Raw genomic sequence first — 24,702 nt, forward strand, 5'->3', positions numbered from 1 at the left:
TAATTCTGACAGTATTGCCTCATTCCCACTGCATGGTATGGCCCGACTCGCTTGGAACGATTCTTTTTTATTTTTCCATTGGCAAAAGTTGTGGATAGTGCCTGGTTCATTTCTTGGTACAACTTTGGACGAGTTTCCAAGTGAGATGATCTAATACAGAAAGGTAGAGTTAAAACACTGCAGACCACTGATTGGTGAGAGAGATTAGAATTGTCACATGTGCAACACGGGACATCCTGCACAAGTCCACCATCAACAGCGACCGCAATTTGTTTTTTCACTTAACCCAGATTTTTTTTCATAATGGCAGTCTGCAAAACCAAGCCGTGGTCAGTTAAAGATTGAAATCACAGCCGAGCTACCATTGTTTACATTGGAGGTGACAGTGGCTTGCTGATGGAAATGGAATGTCAGAAAGTAAGAGCATGAAGATAGCAACAAGTGACTGCGGCTGCATATTCTTTAGAAGCTCAAGAACCCATTGTAAGATCAGTTCCCTCAATAGATGAGCAGCTGCATTGCTGACCTCTGTCATGTCGACCAACGAGAAGAGGACATGACATGGGTTCAAACTGGTGTGTGTACGCACACAAATGCACAAAGCTCTAAGAGGGTCTTCTTATCCCTCACTACTTCTGACAAAAGACATAAGTGCAAGGGCCATGGTTGAACCAACTCAACGCAGCACTAACTGCTACTGTCAGCGCTTTTCACCAGAGACTCATGCCTCATTTTCTGAACGGGGGAAGATGAAAGTGGTCTTAAAAGGCGCTTGAAGTGTTGAAGTGCACAAGGCAGCTCTAGTGGGGACTGTGAATTAGAAGGGAGGGGATGCACAGTAAGAAGAGGTCTGGCCATGTTCCATGTTTGACAGTAAGATATATTTGTCTGTCCCTAGTTGAAAAGGAAGCGTCTCCCATGTATCCATAAGGTGTGTCGTACAGCTAGGACTTTCCTTTTTTCATTCAAAACACTAGTTAAATGGTGGGTATGTCTAAACATTTTCTTAGTCATTAGTGAGACAGGGTTGGTATTACACACTGAGAGTCAAGCATAACAATATGATGACAAAGGACCTACAACACTGTTATCCAACTCCAGCTACGCAAAAATTGGAACTGAACTGGAGTGAATACACAAAAAAGACACACAGAGGGAACTCAATTTGGGAAAGAATATCACTGCATTGCTTCTTACAAATTCACTGCTCAATGAAGCATGGAATAGCCTTAATAAAACATGCAATTTAGGGGCAGTATTATCCAGATAATGGCTTTATCCCTGAGAAAGTGTTGGGACACAATGACATAAAAGAGGAACTGAAGCATGATTTGCCAGTGTGCCACAGCAGCAAATCACTACTCATCTCCCAAATCAGAGCTTCAAAAACGCTTTTGGATCTGTAAAGTCCTTCTACCCTGTACGTCTTATACAAAAGAAATTAATAACCACATGTATAGAGGAACTGAACATAATTTTAGCTTAGGTAAAATCAATCATATGTACAGAATAACCCATTTATGGTCAAATATAGTTGCATAGAAATCGGTTCTTTTGTATTTTGGCAAGCTCTTGCATGTTATGTTTAGTATTTTCAATTCAATTGGTCTTTATTGGCATGGAAAACAGACGTTTACATTGTCAAAGCAAGTGTGAAATAAAAACATGTACATAAACAGAATAACTGTGCTATTTAAATATATTGATATATGAACAGACAAGCAAAATAAGATGAGACTTGAGTTTGAAAATACAAATACAGTCTCTATCTGCAGAACAGGCCAGTGAGTATGAACATGTTAAACTAAGCTAGAGAAATAAATAAAATGCTACTAAAAAACACAAAGTCTGATCAACAATTTTCAATCAAATTTAATTAATTCAAATTAGTTTAAACATAGCCTAATCCTGTACTATGCTGTAGAATTGACTGTTCATTTGCTGTGATCTCTGCTACCTTGAACTTCAGATATGCTGTTGTGGTAATGTCACTGTAAGGCAGTTGCCTTTTTTAAAAAAGGTAGCAAATAGCTTCATTTGTATCCATGATTTTCCCATTGAATCTAAAACACTTCCACACAACTTCTCAGATGGATTATCCGTTCAGCACGGCTTGTTAGTTTCCTCCATGTTGCATTAACAAAGACAACCATGCAAGCCTACATTGGTTTACTAATGGGATAACAGAGTATGGAACATATCAGAGTGACAAATGCCCGCCGCTCGAGTACAAGGCCTGACCTATTATACTTATATATAGTATTTGGTATATAGTAATTTACCAAATATAAAGAAATTTCCCAATATTCAAATGATAGTGACTACCCTATGTGTTCATTCAAAAATTAGGTCTACCCTGAAATAGTGGTAGACATCTGTGCTTAAAAATGAAAAATCCACCTACAACAAACAGGTGTGGCCTTCAAGCTGCCATAATAATGGTCCTCACAAACATCTAATATGGAAATGTTCCGTATTTGTATAGCACCTTTCTAGTCTTTTCCACCACTCAAAGCGCTTTTACACTACATCTGCATTCACCATTCACTCACATTTATACACTGAGCCTAAGTGCTCAAACAGAAACTAACATTCATACCCTGGCGGAACAGCCGACCTTCCGATTAACAGGCAACCCACTCTACCTCCTGAGCCACAGCCGCCATAAAAGCAGATGTAACTTCAGAGCATCAGAGCACCTCCACTGGCAAATAGGCCAGTCAGGAAGGGGGAAAGAGGAGTATGAGGGAGGACTCGGATAAGATGAAAATGTCATGCATGGATAAGGAAATCTTCAGAATGAATTGTGGTGATGCCCGTAGTTGGGAGGAGCATTCCTATGACAGATGGTACAGGCTAGGCAGTGTGTTGTGTTAGTGAAGAAGCATAAGGTACTCTCTAGATGATCTCATCCACCAGCGCCAAGCCCAGACGGAGGTGTAAATGCTTCTCAGCATAATGCCAGAAATGCCAGAGAAAGTGGCACCACTGATATCACCAGCACAAAAAAAAAAAAAAAGGATGAGCCTGTGTGTTATACTATATCTTATGTGACTTCAGCATTTTATTCCAGAACCTTACTAATACACCTTTCTAATGTATCACTACTACTGAGAACTGAGCATTTTATAAATCAAAATCACAATCACACCAGTGACATTCATGCATACAATTTACTTTTAAAATAAATTCAATCATCAAATAGCTCTTTCCTCACATATATTTTCACAACTGAGGAAAAGCAAAGATGCAATAAATTGCCTCTTATTTCATTACTTAAGATTGAGTTTGACCATTAATTTGTCATTGGATTATTTCCATACATCTATAGTATACTGAAGTGAGGGAAAAGTATGGAAAATGTTAAAAACACATACCTTCTTCAAAAATCAGAAATATGTAGGAATTTAAAGTCCTGGCCTTCTATGACACTGGGTTCTTCCTTGGCTCTGTGCCGCACTGTCACACTGCAAGTGGCGGGGAAATGCAGTGGATTACCACTGGAGTCCATGAAAAGAGAGATCGAATTATCCCACCCATCTCATGGTTTGCTTGTGCATGCCTCCACTCCTCGGCTGTTTTGCTGCAGGTTGGGTTGCTGCAATGTCCTCACACTTTCAGCAAATACTGTGCACCGTGTTGCCTCTGACTTCAAACTGGACTTTTTATGCGAGGATCACATTTTTTAATAAGATGTGTACTGATATTAATCATACACAAATTTGAATCAGATTTCAACATTGGACAAAACCAAAACCCGCCACACGGTTTGTGATGAGGGTGCTAGATTGTCTGATGGTGTCAAGCTGGCTGCTTTGCCAATATAGTATACAAGATATTTTAAACCACAAATCAGCTGAATGGGCATTTCTTCTACAGTTAATATATGCACTGAATCTTAAACTATCCAAAATGCTAAGGACACCCCAAAAAGACTAACACTAACAGCAGACATTGCACAATACACTTGCCACACAATGCCAGTATTGTGTGGAAAGATGCTAGCTCCTGGTTTACAGTGACATCCGTCTCAATTTGCAGATCACAGGCCATATACATAGTGGGGGGTCTGAGCTGCCACAGAGACCAGACAACTATATTAGCAGACTGAAAACAATCACTTTAAAGACACACAACAACAGTGTCCTTGGCCTTGAGCAACTTTTATTTACACATCATCTGAGGCACAGTGGGAGCCACATTGACTTGGCTTTAAGGGCTCTTGACGATCCCCAGTAGCCATAAAAGTGTCTCTTATTTCTGGAAAAAAATAAACCACTATATATAGCATTGCCAAAAAATGTTTTATGTTTTCAGTGCAGCAACTGATGTTTACCTCAGCCAACTATAAATGTGAGCTCTTTCAAGCACACCGACTTGAGACAGCAACGTGCGGCAGATTGAAACTGACGGAGAAGCATTTGTCAGATGAGTAGATTCTATAGATCTCTTTCTTGCACTCTCCCTTTTACACCATCACAAAAAAGCACAAGCAAAACCAAATCTGCACGCCTGCCTACACACACACACACACACACCTGCCTCATCAATGAGGTAATGTCAAGGTAGCTCTCTATTATTCAGTAAGCCAACATATCAAACTATCTCTCTAATAAGCACACATGAGATTTGACAGCCATGCATAAAAACTGCTCTGTTTACACTGAATATTCATAGCCGAGTGAAATAAATTAAAATGCTTCCTACCTCTGTTAATTGTCATTCTGGCAGTGTGGCGGTGCTAAGCACAAAGAAGTGAAAAAGAGCACCAGAGGTAGGCTGAGGTGAATGAGGAGTGGGAGAAATTAAGGCAACTTTAAAAACTGAAACAGAAAAAACAAAGATCCAGAAAAAGTAATTGCAAAACAATTTGTCAAAGTAAAGTCAGGAGGATGACTACAGTAAAGAAGGACAACATATTCCGAACTCATCTGATATGAGGGGTTCATATACACAAGAATATGTTGCTCCCATTCATCACACAGGCTCAACATGTGGTGAAGATAAGAATCCAAAGCAATGTTTTCTTCCATCGCTGCTTTGTCAATGAATGATTGCCAGGGGAGGCAGGAGGCATGGCAGACATGAAGGGCTCTTGCAGCAAGGAATGGGAGGGAAGATGTGGTTTTGATTTAGAATTCAGACTGAAAATCCATCAAGATTTGCTCAACAGATGCGTCTGTCAAGCAGGGGCGACACACAAAGTGGACTGCATAATCACATTCTCTTTGACTGTAGCGGGGCACAGGTATGTGTATATTTGTGTGCATGTGCATGGCCGTGCATATCTGCTTCGAAGGCAAAGACAAAATCTATATTCATTACTGGACTTGCCCTGATATCTGAAAACTGCTAGAAAGCAACCAGGTGTTACATTGTATGCATGTGTATATATATAGAACGAATACTGTGTGCGTGTGTATACGTGTGTTTAGCCTTTGGAGTGGGAGACCTGGGTTCAATTCCAACTGTGACACGTCCACCACTGTGTCCCTGAGCAAGACACTTGCTCCAGAGGCGTGTGACCTCTGACATAGATAGAAATTGTAAGTAGCTTTGGATAAAAGCATCTGCAAAATGAATAAATGTTAATTTAACTGTAACTGTACAACTAAGAATCATGCCTTTACATTTAGTGATTTCGCTGACACCTTACCATTGCTAGCCTTCATCTCAACTAGCAATCATGATTTACGTTAAATGCTAAGATTATCTGCATTATCTAGCACTTATTTAACTTAGCTAACTTATTTTTTCCTAAACACTTGTAAACTACAAGGATCATCCATTCAACTGCTGTTGACATTTTGGTTATGCAGGATTTACTTTCGTTAAGGGCACTGTAGAGGTGGATCTTCCTCACATTACCAATTTCAGACCCCTCCATGATTTCTAAATGGGAGAACTTGCATTGTAGACATGTATTTTAATTTTGAGTGAGAGGTTATATTCTAAAAAAAACATTATTCAAATATATTTGACTCAACAAATGTGTTTCTATTTTACTAATCATGTGGTTTAATAGACTATAAGACTTATAAGACAGGAAGTCAAAGCACTACCAGAAGCACTACAACTTTGAACTCATCCAACCTAATAGAGACTGCTAGGCCTAACTTACTGAACATTTACACAGTTCCATACTAACTGACGCCATGTCAAAGAACCAGCACAAAGCGTTGCATTGACCAGCCATGTTTATGTTGTTTTAGTGTTTATTTTGTAAGATTGAGCCAATTACTATGGGGGATTATTAGACGGCCAGCTGGTGAAATCCAGGTTCGGAATTTTGCCATGGCACAGGGGAACCCCCCCTACTCTTTGCGACAAGTGCCATGGGATCTTTAAATGACCACAATGAGTCAGGACCTCGGTTTAACGTCTCATCCAAAGGACAGTGTCCCCATCACTGCACTGGGGCATTGGGATCTTATTATTAGGACCAAAAGGAAGACTGCCCCCTACTGGCCCACCAACACCACTTCCAGCAGCAACTTAGCTTTCCCAGGAGGTCCCCCATCCAGGTACTGGCCAAGCCCAAAACCTGAACATTAAGCGTTATTTGAAGCCAAATAAATAACAGGAGTAGTACGTTGGATGCCAGTAACATGTTTTTTTATGTTGCTTTTTTGGAACTCTACTGCAGCACAACATCAGCGAGTTTAAGCTTGTTGGTGAAAGATCGATCTACTTAATACTCACTGGGGTGTGTGTGTGCTGTATGTGAATTTACTTGATAGACATACTTGACAGCTACGTGTACAAAAGAAATGCTCAAACTGCAGGAAATAATTTGTTTGGCAATGTTGTGTAACTTTGATTAGTGCCCATTTAGGCTACCAGGTACAGTTGAGTGTACTCAGGAACTGTGGCCAATTCAATTACCGGTAATCTAAATATAGTAAAAGAGTAGGTAGAATTTCAAGCGACCAAGAATTTATTTGGTTTCCCAATCAACATTACCCTCTACCCACCTCAAAGCAGGTATGCACTTGCATAGGGCTAGGCAATATGGCCAAAAATGTTATCACTATAAAAAGTTTCTTTCGATACCGATAATTATCACGGTAAGTATCAAATTGTTATTTCTTAGTGTTTAAAGGCTGTGAGTTTTTTTTAAATCTTTTATGTACAAACTGACAAACAATAAAATGAGGCCCCAAATTTCCACCTGGCAATCCGAAGGAGACAACGTGTAATGACAAGAGATCATCTGCCAATTTGACTTTTTATTAATAATACTGCAGTGTACACATAAATTACAGTTTGTGTAATCGGCCGGTAAAGTTACCAGGCAGAAACGAGTTTAATTTCAAATAGGGATGTAAACGGTTAATCGATTATCAATTAATTGTCGACAAGAATTTGCTCGATTAAATTAAATGAATTGTCGGCTAATTGAACATTGCCAACGTGACACGAGATTCTCGCGGGCGGCGAGAGACCCGACACAAACTTGAGGCGGCAAAAAAGAAACCAAACATGAGGCTGTCAAAACGGAGTGGAGTGTCGGAGCATTTCAAGTTAATTAATGATGACAAAGACGCCCAATGTAAACTTTGCGGTAGTACAACAGCTCTACGAGTTCGCTAAGATACCACCTTCATAACTTGCATGCAGCCGTGTTGCAGGGAGGAAGTCTGTCGCCTTCACAACCTACAATCGCTGCTGTGGTGGGAAGGTGAGTATGTGACCACAGGAAAGCGGAGGGCATTACTCAGGATTTGTGGCATGATCGATAGAAAAGATATGATGCCAGTTAGCACCACTGATGGTGAGGGATTTCGGGAGTTAATACACTTCATGGAGCCAGGATATAATATCCCTTCTCGAGCGACCATAACTACCCACTTGGAAGCACGCTATAAAAACAAGAAGGCTGAGCTAAAAACACAGTTAGCTGCGGCCAATGTGGCTCTGACGACAGATTGTTGGACGTCACTGACTACAGAAAGCTACATTACACTCACTTGTCACTACATTGAAAACGACTGGCAGGTAAAGTCAGCAGTCCTTCTGACGGAGAGCCTCTCAGAGAGACATACAGCTGATAATTTAGCTGACAAACCCGACCAGGCTGTGGAGTCATGGGGACTCACCGGGCGTGTAATGGCCTGTGTACATGACAACACTCGGAACATTGTCTGAACAAACAACCCCGCACGAGTCAGTTGGAAATCAGTTTCTTGCTTTGCCATACTTTAAATCTGGCCGTCAACGATGGATTCGCTGCTGCTGGTGTCAACCGAGAAATTGCAGCTGCTGGAAGGTTGGTCAAACACTTCAACTACAATAAAACATCAATTGAGCAATATAACATGCATTTTTATTCAGTATATAAGCAATATTTTGTTTTTTATGTTAAAGACACTATTGATACCGTGAAAAATTTACATTCTCAGGAAAATAGCCGCTTATCAGTTAATTGTAAAAAAAAAGTCAATCAACTAATGAATTAATCGATAATTTGCATCCCTAATTTCAAATATTTAATTGATAAATACATGAAAAATACATATTGCGATAATTATTGTTTAATTGTCCTGCCCTACACTTGCATCATGAGGATTAAACATTTATTTTGTCATCCAGATGGATTGACGATGTGTGTTTACTCAAAGTAAAAATATATACAAAATATATATTTTTTAAACGTTTGTCCTTCTGACATTATACTTTTTGACACTAATAGGTACTATTTCTAATTAGCTAATTGGTTGAATCATGAGCCTAACGAAGCACTGAACCAAATGTGCTAATAAAAGACACTTCATCAAATATGGTTTTAATGGGCGTTGTGAGTGTGTTAGGTCACTACCACGAAGTGTGGTAGCTTGATCTCTCTGAGGGCACACTTTAAAAAGCACAGAAATAAAATTGCTGCTGAAACATGACTGCAACAAGCCATAGTAGCATCACATTACACACATCAATTATTGATTCTGCCAGCGACATTTACTTGTACTTTCCCCATTTACTACTGAAGAATAAATCAGTATTGTCTTAACTCTATAACCAGGCAAAATATACCTGACTGCCTAAAATGTGTTGAAAGACAGTATCCACAAATGTAACAACATAACAAAAAGGGACAAGATTTTTTAACATAATCAATCAAAACATTTCGATATTAAAGTTATGCAGCTTCAAGGTCCAAAAGTTAATTCTTCAAAACTAGTGAGTATTGGATATGGGTCATTGGTTTTGGACAGACAGCAGGAGTTACAATGCCATTCTCTCTGTGTCCCAACGGAGCACACATTACAAAAACTTTGGACTTTCTGATAACTCCCTGCACGGCTCACCCAGTATGGGGCCACAGAATTCAAACCCTACTTTCCATGAGCCATTAGCTGGTTGTGAGTCACCCATCTGCCACATTGTAAACTCACCCCTAAGAGTTGTCATTCAAGTTAAAAGGGAATCAGTGGTCCATGTCGAATACTTTTTTATGTTTTGATAGAGAAGGAGAAAGATTTTAAGCCATTTGTCCTCAGCGGTAATAGAAGAAATCAATCTGTGTCCATTTTAGGAGAGTTGGACCACTCTACAGTACATGAGAGGAGTTTCTTTACAGCATAGCTGCAATTGAACTGTCAACTTAACCACTTAATGGTTAAGCAAGTGTAGCAGAGAGGATACTATGGGTTGACTGCATGCGTGTGTTTGTGTGCTCATATGGGCAGGCATACCCTACGCATGTCATTCATCGGTGTCTGTGCTTCCACACTTGACTGGTTCATTCTATTGTGTATGCAGGAAACCAGGGGCTCATAGCAGGATATCAGCACCACACAGAAATCCATTGGAGTCGCTCCTGGTCAGTTCAGATACCCCAACCAGCCATATCCCCTGGACGGAGCCATACCCAGTGTCCTCTCTTCAGTGTAAAGCCATGAATTAGAGCTCCATCCAGGGCTGGCTTCACACCCTGCCACCCCCTCACACCCTGGGAGTCAGAGTTTGAGAGTCTCAGTTTGCATGTCAGCCCAACAGATCCTAAATTAAAGGAGGTTACTGATCTCCCCCTCTTTCTCTCTTTCTCTGTCACATTCATGGATGACCGAATGTGGCCCAAGAGTTACATGTTCCTGTGAGAGCATGAAAAGGCACAGTGTGTATCTGAAGAAATGAAGCGTCAGTAGATGCTGGCTTGCGTGCTTTAATAGTGTGCCAGCAATGGGGACAGAATACAAAAAGTGGGAGAAACACACACACACACACACACACACACACACACGGACTAGGACACTCTGGCTGACCAAAGCTTAGTGCATAAATGGAGATGATAGGGCAGTGGTCAGGGAGAATAGAGGTGCTGATTTACTAAGCCAACCGCAAATTACTGTTAGAACTGCAAAAATTGGTGTTGCTGCATGTTTTCAATTCAACACTCGTGATGTATGTGGCCACAGCCACAGTCGAATTAATTTGAATGCACTGCTGCTATTTAAGACCTGATGCTGGGCTATTTAACACGTGTCCCGTTCATTTCTCGAAAGCAGTGGAGCGCAAAAGAAAGTGTTCTGCTACTGAGCTTGACATACTGGTTGAAGAAACCAATAAAAATATTTCAGAACTGCATGCAATTACCTGTACTGCAGTGGGAAATCCGCAATGATAAATCATTTTCAGCCACCATTTGTATAGAGTTTCTTTCCCTCTGCACAGACAGTTCAACGTGGAATTGTCCTAAAAGTCCTAAAATACATTTTACAATAAACCAAACATGCAATTTGTTTGCGGTGCCACTTGCCAGTTTCGAGGACAAAAATGCAATGCAGCCCTAAAACTATGTCATAACTATGGACAAATGCTCTCTGACTTGATAGCGTCTAAAAAAGCATCCCAAGTTATAAGTAAATCAAACCTTGATTCTGGCCTGGGTCTTATTAAACCGTCTGTTCCATTCCAACTCTTTCGTTCCGAATTTTCTGTCTCTCCATTTCTTCCCTTACCAAGCAATAAAAGGCACTGTCATGAAAATATATATCCTCTTCCTCCTATTCAGTTTATCTTTGTCTGCATTGTAACCAGGGCCACTGAAAGCAGCACCTCAGGCGCTTGAGCCCAAAGGCTGTGGTAAGAGTGGCACCTCGCTGGCCAACAAACCTCTATGCATCAGAAAACTGCTGCTGTAGTTGGAGAGGACACTGAATAAAAAATAAAGCTGAGAGTGGAAATATACACTGTATGTGCTGGGCAGTTTGGTGTGTGGGAGGAAAGTGGAACAGGGAAGGTAGGGAATGGGCTACGCGTGGGTGAATACAAATATATGTTGAACCATCTTCGTTCATGTAGTACAATGTATTAGTGAAGATTTGGGTTACAAGAATAAAAAGAATAATATTTCCTTGCATGTCATGAGTGTGTGGGGGCAATAATCCAAATTGTAACCAAGGATTTTAAATAAACAAATGATAACATGCAAAACGTGAGAAACTGAACACGAGAGGTTGTGAAACACATTAGCACAGATGAGTGCGTGATGAAGAACCAAGCAGACACAAGCACTAAGCTCAAAAAGCTTAGGCTTCCACACAGAGGCAAACAGCATAAAGATGGGATTAAACTTGATAAAACTTCTACCCTGATTAACCACAGCCAATTGCACATCCTGTAGCAGGGCCAAAGAGCCACGTAGCACAAATAGGACTGTTAAGGTTTCACAGTGTACATCAGTACAATTTCATACACCCAAATCAAGCTTTACAAAAGCCTGAAACTAACTTGTAATCAACAGTAAATTAATAAGGAATTATCTTATGTGTAAATAAACACCCATGCGCTTGAGGGACAGCTGTGGCTCAGGAGGAAGAGTCGGTTGTACATTAATCAGAAGGTCAGTGGTTCGATCTCCGGTCAGCATGTCAGAGTGTCCTTGGGCAAGATACTGACCCCCAAATTGCTCCAGATGGCTGTATCGTCGGTGTGTGAATTTGTGTGATGAGGTGAATGTGACATAAGCAAAAACACAGTAAGAGTAAAGCAATTTGAGTGGTCGGAAGACTTGAAAGGCTATATATGTCCATTTACCATTTACAGACAATTTCCTATGTATTTCACAACACTATGTGTTGCTGAGCAAAAGTGCACCACAAAATAATGACAACAGTACTTCTTATTCTGGATTATTTTTCCATGTTGTCAAAAGACTGCGATTGGCCAACCATCCAAGGAAGAATAAAATTAAGAGTAGCTGGACTTGGTTGGAGATACTTTAAGACGTTTCAAATCTCAACCAAGAGACGTCTTGAGTTCTGACTGACTGGTAGAGAAAGTTTAAGTCCAATTGTCATTGATTTTAACCTTCCTAGGATACCTATGACCTGGATGGCTGAGAACCTTCACAGATATCTTGCTAAGCATTTTGGGATGAACAACCTCGGAATGGTACGTGAGTGTGAAAAAATAAAAAATATTCAGTTCCCTACCAGTCAGTCAGAACTGAAGAAGTCTCTTGGATAAATCAACCCGGCAGGAACACGGATAAGAATCGAGCCTCTTATCTTACTTTTTAATTACCGACCCAAATGTGCCCACAGCATTGACACTGCACTGAGAGCTGAATGACATTTCCTTGCTTAAGTCAGAGATTTGTCTGGCTTGTTGCGTTAAATAAACAAAAATGATTCAAAGAAAAAAGTTTTTTTAAAAAGTACTGTAGGATTTTATTATCTGAACCTCAGACATCTTATTGACAACAGTATCAAACCATTTCAAACAACCCACAACCCTAGAGGGCAGGCTGCTCCTTCCTCTGTGGCCGAGTGGACATGGCAATTTGTATGCGTGCGTGCGTGCGTGCGCTCTACTCACTGAGTCTCTTCGCAGCCTCCAGGGCCTCAGAAGCTGTGTCGGCCACATAGAATCGTTGGACAGCCACGCCACTCTCTTGCATCAGCTTCTTGCTCTGGTACTCTTGCAGATTCAGCCACCTCCTGGGACTCAACCAGGTGCACTGGAGGGGAGGGAAGGGAAGGGAAGGGAAGAATCCGTAAGTGTGACTTGTAAGTGAATGATAGTTAACACAGTGCTATAAAAAGGTACCCATCTCAAGGGTTCCATCATGCCTAATGATAACAGTTTTTCCTCTTCAGCTCAACATCTCTCCAAGCCTGTGCACGCTCTGCTGCTGTGTTTTACATTATACACCAAAACATGTCTAACACCTGCCTCGGAGTGCTCAAGCTACATCGTTTCTCCCCTCCTTGTCCCCCCCCCACCCCATCTCTCTTTCTCCCTCCTTTTCCTGTAATGAGGCAGGCAGCCGGGCCTAAGCTGCAGGACAGCACTGCACCCGTTTGCTCCATCAGCAGACACAGGCCCTGTCAGCTCCAGCTGTTGTTGCTATTAAAAGGAAATTGGCTTTTTAATGTGACGGGGAGACACAGGCTGTGTTAGAGTTACAATCCTTCCGTCCGCACCAGCACACACCACTATATGCATGGGTATGTGTGTGCGCGTGTGCACGTATGGACATGCACATTTTCACAAGAAAGATCTTCAGGGAGTCGTTACGAAGAGAAATGCTATTAAAGTAAAGGGGAAACAAGGATTGCGAGGTAAATTGTGGTTCAGCATGTAAAAGATGCTTCAGAGTGTGTGTTTCCTCACCCAGTGAAGATTAAACTAACATGATAATAACATCAGAATTGCTCTGCATTATGTTGCTGACTGAGTCACATTAAACTGACCTACACTGTTACAGACATTAGTTATTTAAGGACACCAGTATGAACATCATAATGTGCAAGATACTGAACACACATGTGCACACTATAATGCAGAAGATAATGACATCTTGTGATGATTGTATAGTATGTTGTTGTTGTTGGCATATACCACCATTATTGTACGCTACTGCAGTATTGTTTGTAATACATTATCAATACCACATCAATACAGCAAAATAAAATGCTCCATCCCACCAGCTGTCCTTAAGTCTGCACAGTCGATATTCTGCTGTTAACAACAGTCACTAGTTTTTAAAAGAAGTAGCCTGCTGCTTCAGTTCAGTTCTGTACTTGACAGCAGGAAAAATACTTTCCTGTGGGGACAAACACACCACCTAAAATATAGCAACTGCATCAAACGGCGTGTCACATCTCAGAAATGGATCTGCGTTTTCCTATACTGCCAAAAATTATAGCAGTCAAGTGAAATTATTTTGAGACAGGGGACAAAGACGGACCTGCCGACATGATTCATTTTACAAGATGAAAATATTGGGGCTGTGAATATTTAGTTAGCCTTGGTATTAGTATCTAAGAATATGGTATTGTGAAAGGAAATTCAAACATGTTGACTAAAATAATCAAATAACTTTCAGAAAATAGTATCTAAAGTGTAATAGCATTCTTTAATTGAAGTGTTTTCCTCCAACAAATGATTAAAATGTCATTGTTTATAAAGTAAAAAAATTGTTACATTTATAATAATTCATTCAATATTCAGATACCGCAAGATTACCTTAACAATGTTTGCATGTGTGCATCAGAAATATATGAAAATATGTACGCATGTGTTCCATATTACACTCACTATATCACTAAAACCATATAGCGTGAAAGAATAATAAAGGATCGATTCAAATGGAACAAAGAAAGAGGAGTTGATCAAGCATTTTTTTAAGACTCTACTTTCAGCAGAAAAAAAAAAACTAACAACCAAGACTACTGCGATTTGATTCAGTGGTGCATGGGGCATGACAAGGCCACTCTGTGCCTTTTAAAGTCGCCAGTCACTCCATCAATTCTTGAAGGGGAAAGAACAGTAATACAGCAGCGGGGGGGATTGGGAGGGAGTGTATTTGTTCAACATTGCTCCGCCATTAAGTGATGGAGGGAGTGAAATGTAATCCCAAATAACCCTTAATGGTTATAAGTGATTAAAAACTAATGAGCTTGACATGGTCACTTTAATAGGGAAAAGGCAAGCCAAACCGTTTTTTAATCTAGAACTAAGCACAATCATCAGTGGGCCTCAACTGAAAACAAAACCGCATGACTGGTGATTCACAATCCAAGCCAAAACCAACCCTCTCTGTGCCACAGCACACTGTATTAGCTTTCTTCATTCCAACTCCTGCGAGAGCCTGTCGCAAGACATCATTAGAGCCAAAATGGGTTGTTTTCTAGGAGAACTGTACATGCTGATCCATACTGGCCGCTTCTCTCTTACAAAGGAATATGAATATGAATACAGCAATAAGGGGGTCATTTGCGGGTCACCTCTGCTGTCTTTTCTACAATATCACACTATTCATGCGCTTATTGCAGTGGTTATGTATACATTTGGAACAATGCTTTCAAGTCTATCCCCCATGGCATTCTATACCAGCCAATACTGATGATGCAACTCTCTCGCAGGGGTCTGTAGGGGTTCAAAGGCAGGGCAAAAATAAACAGCAGGATTGCATTAAGATGTTGCTTGCAATATAAATAAAAGACAACATCTGAAAAAAACAAATATAGCAAAAATGTATTAACATTTATTTTATATTATTTTGGACAAAAAAATACATTTGGACAATACATATAAATGTCTGTTGTTGAGCAAAACTTGTCTAGAGTGTATGACTTTAAGCATTCACCGTTTTTCAAACTGTCGCTCATTCCTACACGTCCACTTAGGAGGAACATCTCCCACAGTCTTAACAAGTCAAGTTGCAGAACAAGTTTTCTCTGTTTTGTGGACTCATTTGTCAGGTATACCTGCAGGGGCCCCTCTCTTAAAACATCCACTTCCCTTGCCATTCAAACTGTTCGCCTTGGGAGGATCAGCTCTGCTGCCTGGGTACATGTCTCTATCTGTCAGTCTACCTTTTGGTCTACATTTGACAAAAGATAACAGCAGATGAGAGCCTGTCACAAGGCCAGGTTACACATACTGCAACACTTTAAGCTCAATGCGGACACACTGGTGGTAACATCAGCAATACCACACCCTACAGTCACTCTCAAATCTACTGGTCCAAGCTTTTGCATGTGAAACTCAAAGCAACTCAGTCTTAAAAGTCCACAATCCGTCAGTGACGACACATTACCGTCACTTTTGGCTTCACTTTTAGAGAACTGAGAGAGGTTCAAGATAACATTAGCAGCATAAATCCCCTGCTGGCTGCAGGCTTCAGCATCACTAATTCATGCATCACTCGTTTTAGCCAACAATTATTTATAGCATTGCTTATATCAATGTGATCTAAACAAATAATTAAAATGAAATTCTCAAAAGTACAACAGTTTGGTAATTCTGGCACATTTGATTAAAAAAACATGAATTGCAAGTAGAAGTGAAACCATGTTAGCCAATACATAAAAAGTCCAAGTCTTAGACACATGGGAAAATGTCAAAAACACCACTGGCCTATTAGCCTTTCCAAACCAGCTAACTAGCAAGCTCAAACCAATTCTCATCAATTAAAATGGTTCCTCTTTAACCCAAAAAAAGGGAAGAGTCACCAGGGTGGGAAATTATCATCAGCCACCAGCCAAATGCTGGTAAATTATGAAAGTGGCTGGTAGATATCAGACACAAAACTAAGATTCACTGTTGAGTGGCTGATGAGTTTGAACATTTATCTGTCAGTGGCTGGTATAAGTTAAAAGTAAATTTTCCACCCTGCGTGAGGATCGGGAGACAAAAAGAGCTATGCAGGGTTCCCAAAATAACAGCTGCTGCTTACTAGATAAGTCAAGTGGGGCTGGAGGTGTCCCTCTAGGCACTGACAGTTACCTTGGGCAAAACACCAGAGAATAGAAAGGAACCTAGGGCGCTTTCTATTATGTACCAGATCCACAGACAAGTTGTATCAAAAATGGGCTCACCGTAATAATAAATAAAAAATCCTTCATATGCAGCCTCCATGGAACGAGTTATCCAGTGATGTATTTAAACTTTACAACTGTCTGCTGATGTTGATGTCAATAAACCTTTATTCAAAAGCAAAGTAACAAAAACATTTAGAAATTTTCTTTTCCCAGATTGGAAAATACTTGGTTCATTTTATAACCTTTGTGGTTAGTGTAGCCTGGTTGAAGTTATTTAGTTGCTACAGACACACAACCTTTATTTGTTGCCAATCAAGATCTCCAATCTATCACCTCATACAACTTTAATGGTGGTACATATGGAGAAACCATTAGCAGGTGAGCCATCCATCCATCCATCCATAGTTGATAAGATCATGTCTAGTGATCCCACCCAAACTTCGTAAGCATACTTAAGAGATTTTACCTTCAGATAAGCCACCGAAAAACAACTCTGGCCCTCTATATTTTACAGTGAACTCTTTGTTTATAATTAGCCCCTGTCTTAATATTGTTTTGTTTTAATGTTGTTACATTTATAACATTCCAAGTTCCTTGTTTTTAATTTATATTGTGAGTACTGAAGCTGAAGACAATTTTCCACATTGTGTACAACTGAGTTCACCAACTAATGAATTGAACCATGTTGCCACACTAGACTAGTAAGTACAGACTGCAATGTGAATGCATTGCAGTCTGTACTTACTAGTCTAATGGTGAAAAATCTAATCACAAATTGCTATTTTTTACTTGATGATTTTTACAGTGTCATAATAACCAAAATAAATATTTTAGTCAGCATATTTGAGGCATATATTTATTGTTTTTTTTACTATGTTCAAAGTGGATAAACTAGCACTTGGCTTCACTTCACGTTCACTTCGTTTGTTTGTGACAATGCAGGTGATATTACAACATGGAAAGCAAAAACAAACCATAATGATAATACGCACATGATACAGTGATATTCATAAATGATGAATTATGAAGTTATTGTATGTTTAACAGGTGTCATTTGTGTGAACTGACTATATTGTAAATACTGTAACTGTTGACTGATATTAGGATAATGTTGAGATTCTTTTATTTTTACCTGGCTGCCATTAGTGATGATCTGAGAGACGACAGATGACTGACTGGTTGTATTAATTAACTTTTGAACTTCACCTGTGTGGGAATCATTGAGTCCTATGTGAATGTTGTATTCTTATTATGCTCTGATGTTGGCCTGATGCCAAAATCTCACGTATTAATGAGCACTGAACTGTAACAGCAATTTTCTTGTATTTACTACTCTCTCATTGTGCTATGAATACTTTCTGACATGTACAGGTACTCTTTACTTCTTAAATTCATAACTCTGTCATGGCACAGTGACAATCCAGTGCGTTCCACATCTTTTGCTCTCCACACGGACTGTTAAGCCCGCTTAACCATCTGGTCAATACTTTACGGAATACAAACGGCTTCCAATACCAAAAAATATTGTCTCTAGCCGACGGATTCTGCATTTGTATGCAGATATCAGTTTGCGGAGATTAGAGGCATTGTGGTAGGTTAGTGGGTAACGCACATACTATGGTCACAACATCCCTTTGTTACACGTCTTCCCCATCTCAAATAAAGGCATACAATGTCAAAAAAATACTTTAAAGACAATATGTGGTTCTTTGATTTAAAAACAAAATTACAATGTACGGGGAGAAGTCAACTCTGATTCCCACTCAGTATTCTGGTAAGAAACATCCAATCACAGAGATTCAAATTCTATTTAATGCGTGGCTAACGGTGAACCCATAATACATTTAATAGTTTCAATCCATCCAGTTTCAGACTGTGGGTCAGTGCTAGTGGAATTCATGAATCAGTGTGTAGTGTTTTGCATTGACAAACTATTATGACTTTGCTATAGCTCTGAATTTCACATTTGGCTGGCTTTACCCCCAGAGCGATGTCGGCTGAGGCTCATAGGTAATCAGAGCTATTTTCCATCCTACACTGACAGAAAAAACTGGACATGTTAAAAGCAAAGATGAAATAAAAATGAAAACAAAACATAAACCTATAGTATTGTGAAATTATTAAGGAGACAGGAACAGGATAACAAAGAAAAATTATGGGAATTTACAGTGTGACTAAATAATTCCATCCACAGCAGCTCTGCTGACTGTGCAACTCTATACTTACAGAATTATACACTATATTAGAGGTGTGGAAAATAATTGATTTTTAGATGCATCACGATGCAGACTTGGACGATTATGAATTGATTATCTGGAGGTTAACTGATAACGTAATGTTGACAGAACAAAAAAGGCGGAAATGCGGAAGTGCAGCGCACACAACGGAGACGTGTGTTCTCCCTGTTCGCCACAGTTTTTGAGTGAGTGACTGCTGCTACTAAAATTTCACATGTTCAGTTAAGTCAATGTATAACTAATCAATAATTTTCACCCGCACACTGTGCAGCGTGGTAGCGCTTAGCTAGCGTCCTCTCCTCCTTCTTCAAAGGACAGCTACGTGACAGGTGGCAGTAGGTGACGGTGAAAGCAGCAGAGCAGAGGAAAATATGAATGCTACATTTCAGTCTGGCAGTAAATGTACAGTGTAGGTCACAGTGTGTCCGTTTATTAAAGTCTGTCTGTTGTTTTCCAACTGCTGGATAAGTTAAGGCAGTTAGCGCTAACGTTAGCTAACATCTCCTCCTCAGACTGCGGTCTGGAAGCTGAGCAGGACGCTTTCTGGCTGCTAGTTAAGTCATTCATCCACATATCGAGTACACAAATGAACCAAATGCGGTTTCTCAAGGCCCACGGTGCTCAATACAAGATTACAATAATCAACTTGTGCGTAGTTCAAACCCATCTGAATATATACTAGCAGCAGCATCAGAGAGCAGCATCAGAAATAAAAATACAGCAGCAGAGGTCAGTAATAATGCTGTAATAATGTAATATCGCTAAGCAATGTTAGCTACATTTATGTGAAGTAACATTAAATATCTTTTCATATATTTCATTACTACCTACTTCTTTGGATTGTTGTTGAATACTTTGATTTAAAAGTACCAAGTAGCTATCAGATAGTGAAGTCATGATACTGCTGAGGTCTTGACAGGAAAGAATAACCCGAGCGCTACATGTCTGCCCTGGAAGAAAGCAGCAAGTGGCAAATGGCAGTATGGCAGCAAGGCAGGCAGGCAGCTGGTCTGTTGTCCCCCTGAGACACTCTCTCTACAGTAATTATCATCGGCAGCACTCTAGAGACAATCCTACCCAGTCCTTCTACCTACTGCTCCACTTATTCTTAATACACACACAAAGAAGAGGAGAATAGACACACAATGGATGTGCTGTGCACTCTGGTGAGGACACACTATGGCACAAACAAAGTTGTAAGCTCTGACATGGGCCTTAGATCGCATAAATATTCACAGCAAACTCCTGTACACACAAAAGCACTCAAGATATTTCTCATGAATGCATCCAAGTGACAAGAAGTGGGATGCAGCAGCAAGAGAGAGTTGGAGTGGTGACATGATAAACAGCAATATTTTCTATTATTATATGGTGATGAGGAGAAAAAAGGCAAAAAAGACATTTAAGGAACTGGCCTCATTCATTCTGCAAATCAAAATAGACAGGACTTCTCAGTAAAGGGGGAAAAAACTGCAAGGTGGAAACTGGAAACGCACGCATTCACATTATTAACATGCCTTTATGAATCAAAAGGCAGAACTCCGTCTCGTTTCCAGTATGTTTTCAGCCACTCTGACACAGCACTTGGCTCACTGTCGATATGCCGGAGGCAGTTTCCAAAAACCCCCACAGAACACAGCAAAACCCTTTACTGCAAAATTCTACTTAGGCAAAAGAGAATGAAGCTGAAGTCATATTGAGATAGCACATAAACAGCGACATAATTTTGCTTTCAGCGGGCATGCAGCAAGTCTTTACTTTCAGCTAGTGAATTGCTTGATTAATGGCTCAAAATAAAAATAAAATCTTAAAATATTTTGTATATGTATGTACTATGTATTTGGTTTTGCAGAAGAGTCAGATAGATACATAGACAGCAAATTTCAAAGGTCGCATATTTTATATTATAAATTATATTACTGCCGTGTATTATTATTATTATTATTATTATTATTATTCTTACTGTAGCCCTAGTAATGTTACTAAAATTCAGAAGTCTGTTCTCTTGACACAATAAACCAATATAATAACATTTTGTAACATTTAGAGACAATTAATTAATGAAGTAGTAACGGTCCCATGTCCTCTAAAGACATTTAACAAGAACCAACATTAAAGGTGACGCAGCATATAAACACAATTTGATCAAAAACTATGGGGTGGGACAAACTTAAGATAAATGCAAAGACAGGAAAAGACAAACTGAACAACTAACAAGACAACAACTATGACATTTCCTAAAACAAAATTGTGTTGACATTCATGAGTAAACCAAATAAAAAAAGATCAAAGAAATCTTTGAACATTGAAATGTGCTGAATAAACATTGTCACCATCCTGCTCTCTCCACTGAGCACTCAAGAGTGGCGGTGCCCTCACACAAAGACACAGAAAGGACAGACAGTGCTATGGCAGAAGCTGCATCATGTCAAGTCCTTGTCATAGCTGTACTGATTCACGAGTGGCACTGAAGGACAAAATCTTGGTTTAGTCAACGCTACTCCCAAAACATTTCTTTGGCTGGTCCACATGGTATTCACCACAGCATCATGCAACATCAGGACTTCCTCCTAAGAGGCACAAAATTGTGCATTCTCATGTTTGGTTGAGAGCAGCATGCACAATGTCAAACCACACTTACTGTGAGAAGTGTCATCACAGTGAGAGGATGTCTGATCTTGGCACTTGGCAAAGTCATTTCGAGACATGCCACTACTTTGTCGTTTGCCCTTCTCTTAAACTTAAGGAGTCAATATCCTAGGGCTAATTTAAAGCAGTTGTCTTTATCACTATGAGAGAGAGTGGAACAATGTCAAAAAGTCACCATCTGACAGAGTAGTTCTGGCTCACTTGGAAATTTATTAGAACCATAAGCCTAAATTTACAGGGGAAGGTTACAAAGCAGGCAATCACCTTTGATCAGGCCCATAAACAGCAGCCAGTCAATGCTGCGCTGCTCGTTAATCTGTCATTCAAAAATTCAAAGGGTTGACGGCGCAGGTCAAAAAATGCATTTGTTTCTTGAAAGGAAGTGAAGCCAGACAGGAGCCAGCCGATAGGGAGTGAAGATGTGATTCTGCCCTGGCAGTTGGTAACGCTAAGGGAACAGTCTCTCTAACACAGGCTATTTATCTAACTAAGGACGTCAGCACTGTGGTTCTAGAAATCCAGCCAACGCTGTCTCGTAGTGATGCCATAAAATTCATACATGCTAGTGTGGGGCAACAGTTGATTTCAATAGTATTTCATTATTAATTAATCTCATCATCATGCATAAAAAGACAAGTAGTTAAAAGCATTGATTAATTTGATTCCTCAGCAATTGATTGTGAATATGTAAGGCATATTGTGATGTATGCTGATATTGAATTAAATCCTTTAAATTACTGTGATCTTAATTTCACCTATATTAGTGTAAAAACGGATAAGACATAATGCCTAGATGTAGAGCTGAGACAACAGGTTGATTAATCCGTTGACAAAAAAAGTTTTGGCAACTATTTTCAGAAGTAGAATGATCATTTCACTAATATTTTAAGCAAAAATAGCAGAAATTCACTGGTTCCAGTATTTTTATCCATTTGACATTTTATGGACCAAACAATTATTTGATTAACCAAGAAAATAATAGGTAGATTAATCTATAATGAAATAATTGTTAGTTGCAGCCCTACTGACATGTATGCAAACCAATACAGCTATAACCTAACTAACTATTACCTTTGTGACCCTTAGCATTTGTTTTTTAAAATCAGTGTTGATTCAACTCATTAGTGAGGAAATTGTTCGTTGTATAGCAGGGGTTTTCAATGTGTAAGGCAGTGAGCTTTCCCTTCAGAGAAAATAGTCACCTGGGCCTCCTCAATTTTAATAAAAAGCATGATATTTAATTATTAATAAAAATACTCCACTCTGTGTTTAAATAAAGAGTTGAAGCCATAAAGACTTTTGAAAAGTTTATTTTGAACACTCAAGTCTTAACACGATCTCTCTCATTTTAATATAAATCAATATGGTCGATGGTTAATAATTAGTATATAGGTTAATACCTATTTGTGCATGTTTCTGAAGGAAACATCCAAAATATCAGTCACTTTTTTAACAAAACAGAATGAATAACATAATAATTTTCTTCTCTACCTTAATGTGAGCAGTGATTCTGCGTCTTCACTGCACACAGACGGTGGATGTGGGGCTGTATGTCGTCCTCCACCTGCAGCCATACTTGCTTTTAATCAGGTTCAACGCAGAAAACCCGCACTCACACAAGTAAGAGGATGTGAAAGAGATAAGTACTTTTATGGCCCTTATGGAGAAGGACAGGAACTCTGTCTCCACAGACAGCCGTAAGTGCTCAAACGACACTTGACGCATCTTCTGTTGTACTTCCATACTAGAGCTTGGGTCAAGTAGGGCCTCCTCCTCTTCGATGCTCAACCCATTGCAGGGCTCTGCAGGGAAGGTGAATGGATTTCGAACTCAGTAATTTGCGATGGTGTCCTCTCCAAAAAAATCCCCAAACTGCTTATGCAACCCCTTCAAATGCGCAGTGGCCATCTGCTGCACAGTGGCAACAGAGAAGTCCTGCCTTCTACAAAACCTCCAAGGTTGGAAACATTTCCATCGAGCCCTGTTCAACACGAGCACACCACAGGTCCAACTTTTTCCTGAATGCATAGACTTTGTCGCGTACCAAAAAGACATTGCACTCCTTTCCCTGCAGAGAAGTGCTGAGCACATTAATCCTCTCGAAAATATCAGATAAACAGGCCAACCTTGCCACAAAAGTCATGTCCTCCATGTGTTGATTTCGTCAAGAAATAGCAGGACTTCCTCACGCAAGTCACACTGGTGGGTGAGGACCTTGCCCCGGGACAACCAGCGGACGTCAGAGTGCAGGAGTAGCTGGTGGAACTGTGCGCCCATCTCATCGCAGACGACAGAGAACAGACGAGCATTCAGGGCGCGGGATTTAATCAGGTTCGCTATTTTTACTGCGGCACCCAGGACCGCATGCAGCTCCTTGGGCATTTCTTGGCCGCCACTACCTGTGACTACCTGTCTATGGATGATGCAGTGACTCCAAACAGCTGCGGGAGCAACGTCTTGCACGCGTTTCACCAGACCACTGTGGCGGCCTGTCATTGCCCTGACCCCCTCGCTGCATATACCACAGCATCACTTCCAATCAATGTTGTTATCCTCCATAAAGTCATTCAAGGCCTTGAATAATTCTTCTGCTGTGGTGTGAGCTGTCAGAGAAGGACAAAACACAAACTCCTCCTGGACATTGAGCTCTCGGATGTAGCGCACATAAGTCATTAGCTGTGCGCAGTTAGCCACATCGGTGGACTCTTGGGAGTCTATTTGAATGGAGAAGTAAGGACTCTCACAAATACCATTCGACACCTGCTCCTTCAGATCCAATGCCATGTCAGAGATCCGGCGCTGGACAGTGTTGTCAGACAAGTGGATGACACTCAACTTAGCTGCGGCAGCTTCTCCCATCATCACCGAGCACATATCCTTTTGCAGCAGGTGGGAGTAATGTTTCGCCAATGTTGTGCGGCATACCCACTACACAATATGATGCTTCAGTTGCCTTGCAGTTTGAAGTGTCTTTAGTTCTTTTAGCTTTTTACTAAAAAACTCAAGCGGCTTAGACACCGAACTTTGGTGCTTGGTCTCCAGAT

At 40.2% G+C, this 24,702-nt stretch overlaps 1 protein-coding gene across 1 annotated transcript in view; it reads right to left on the reverse strand.

Moving 5' to 3' along the window:
• The window catches only part of suclg2 (succinate-CoA ligase GDP-forming subunit beta), a 118,784-nt gene that overhangs the window by 77,922 nt on the left and 16,160 nt on the right, over nucleotides 1-24,702 (reverse strand). Inside the window, exon 2 of the mRNA XM_038695973.1 lies at nucleotides 12,820-12,961. Within this exon, the coding sequence (XP_038551901.1) occupies nucleotides 12,820-12,961 (142 nt within the window). The remainder of the gene's footprint in view (nucleotides 1-12,819; nucleotides 12,962-24,702) is intronic.

This window comes from Micropterus salmoides, unplaced genomic scaffold (genome assembly GCF_014851395.1).
Source record: "Micropterus salmoides isolate LMB-PRFRI ecotype aquatic unplaced genomic scaffold, ASM1485139v1 Ms_hic_scaffold_4, whole genome shotgun sequence".
Classification (NCBI taxonomy): domain Eukaryota; kingdom Metazoa; phylum Chordata; class Actinopteri; order Centrarchiformes; family Centrarchidae; genus Micropterus; species Micropterus salmoides.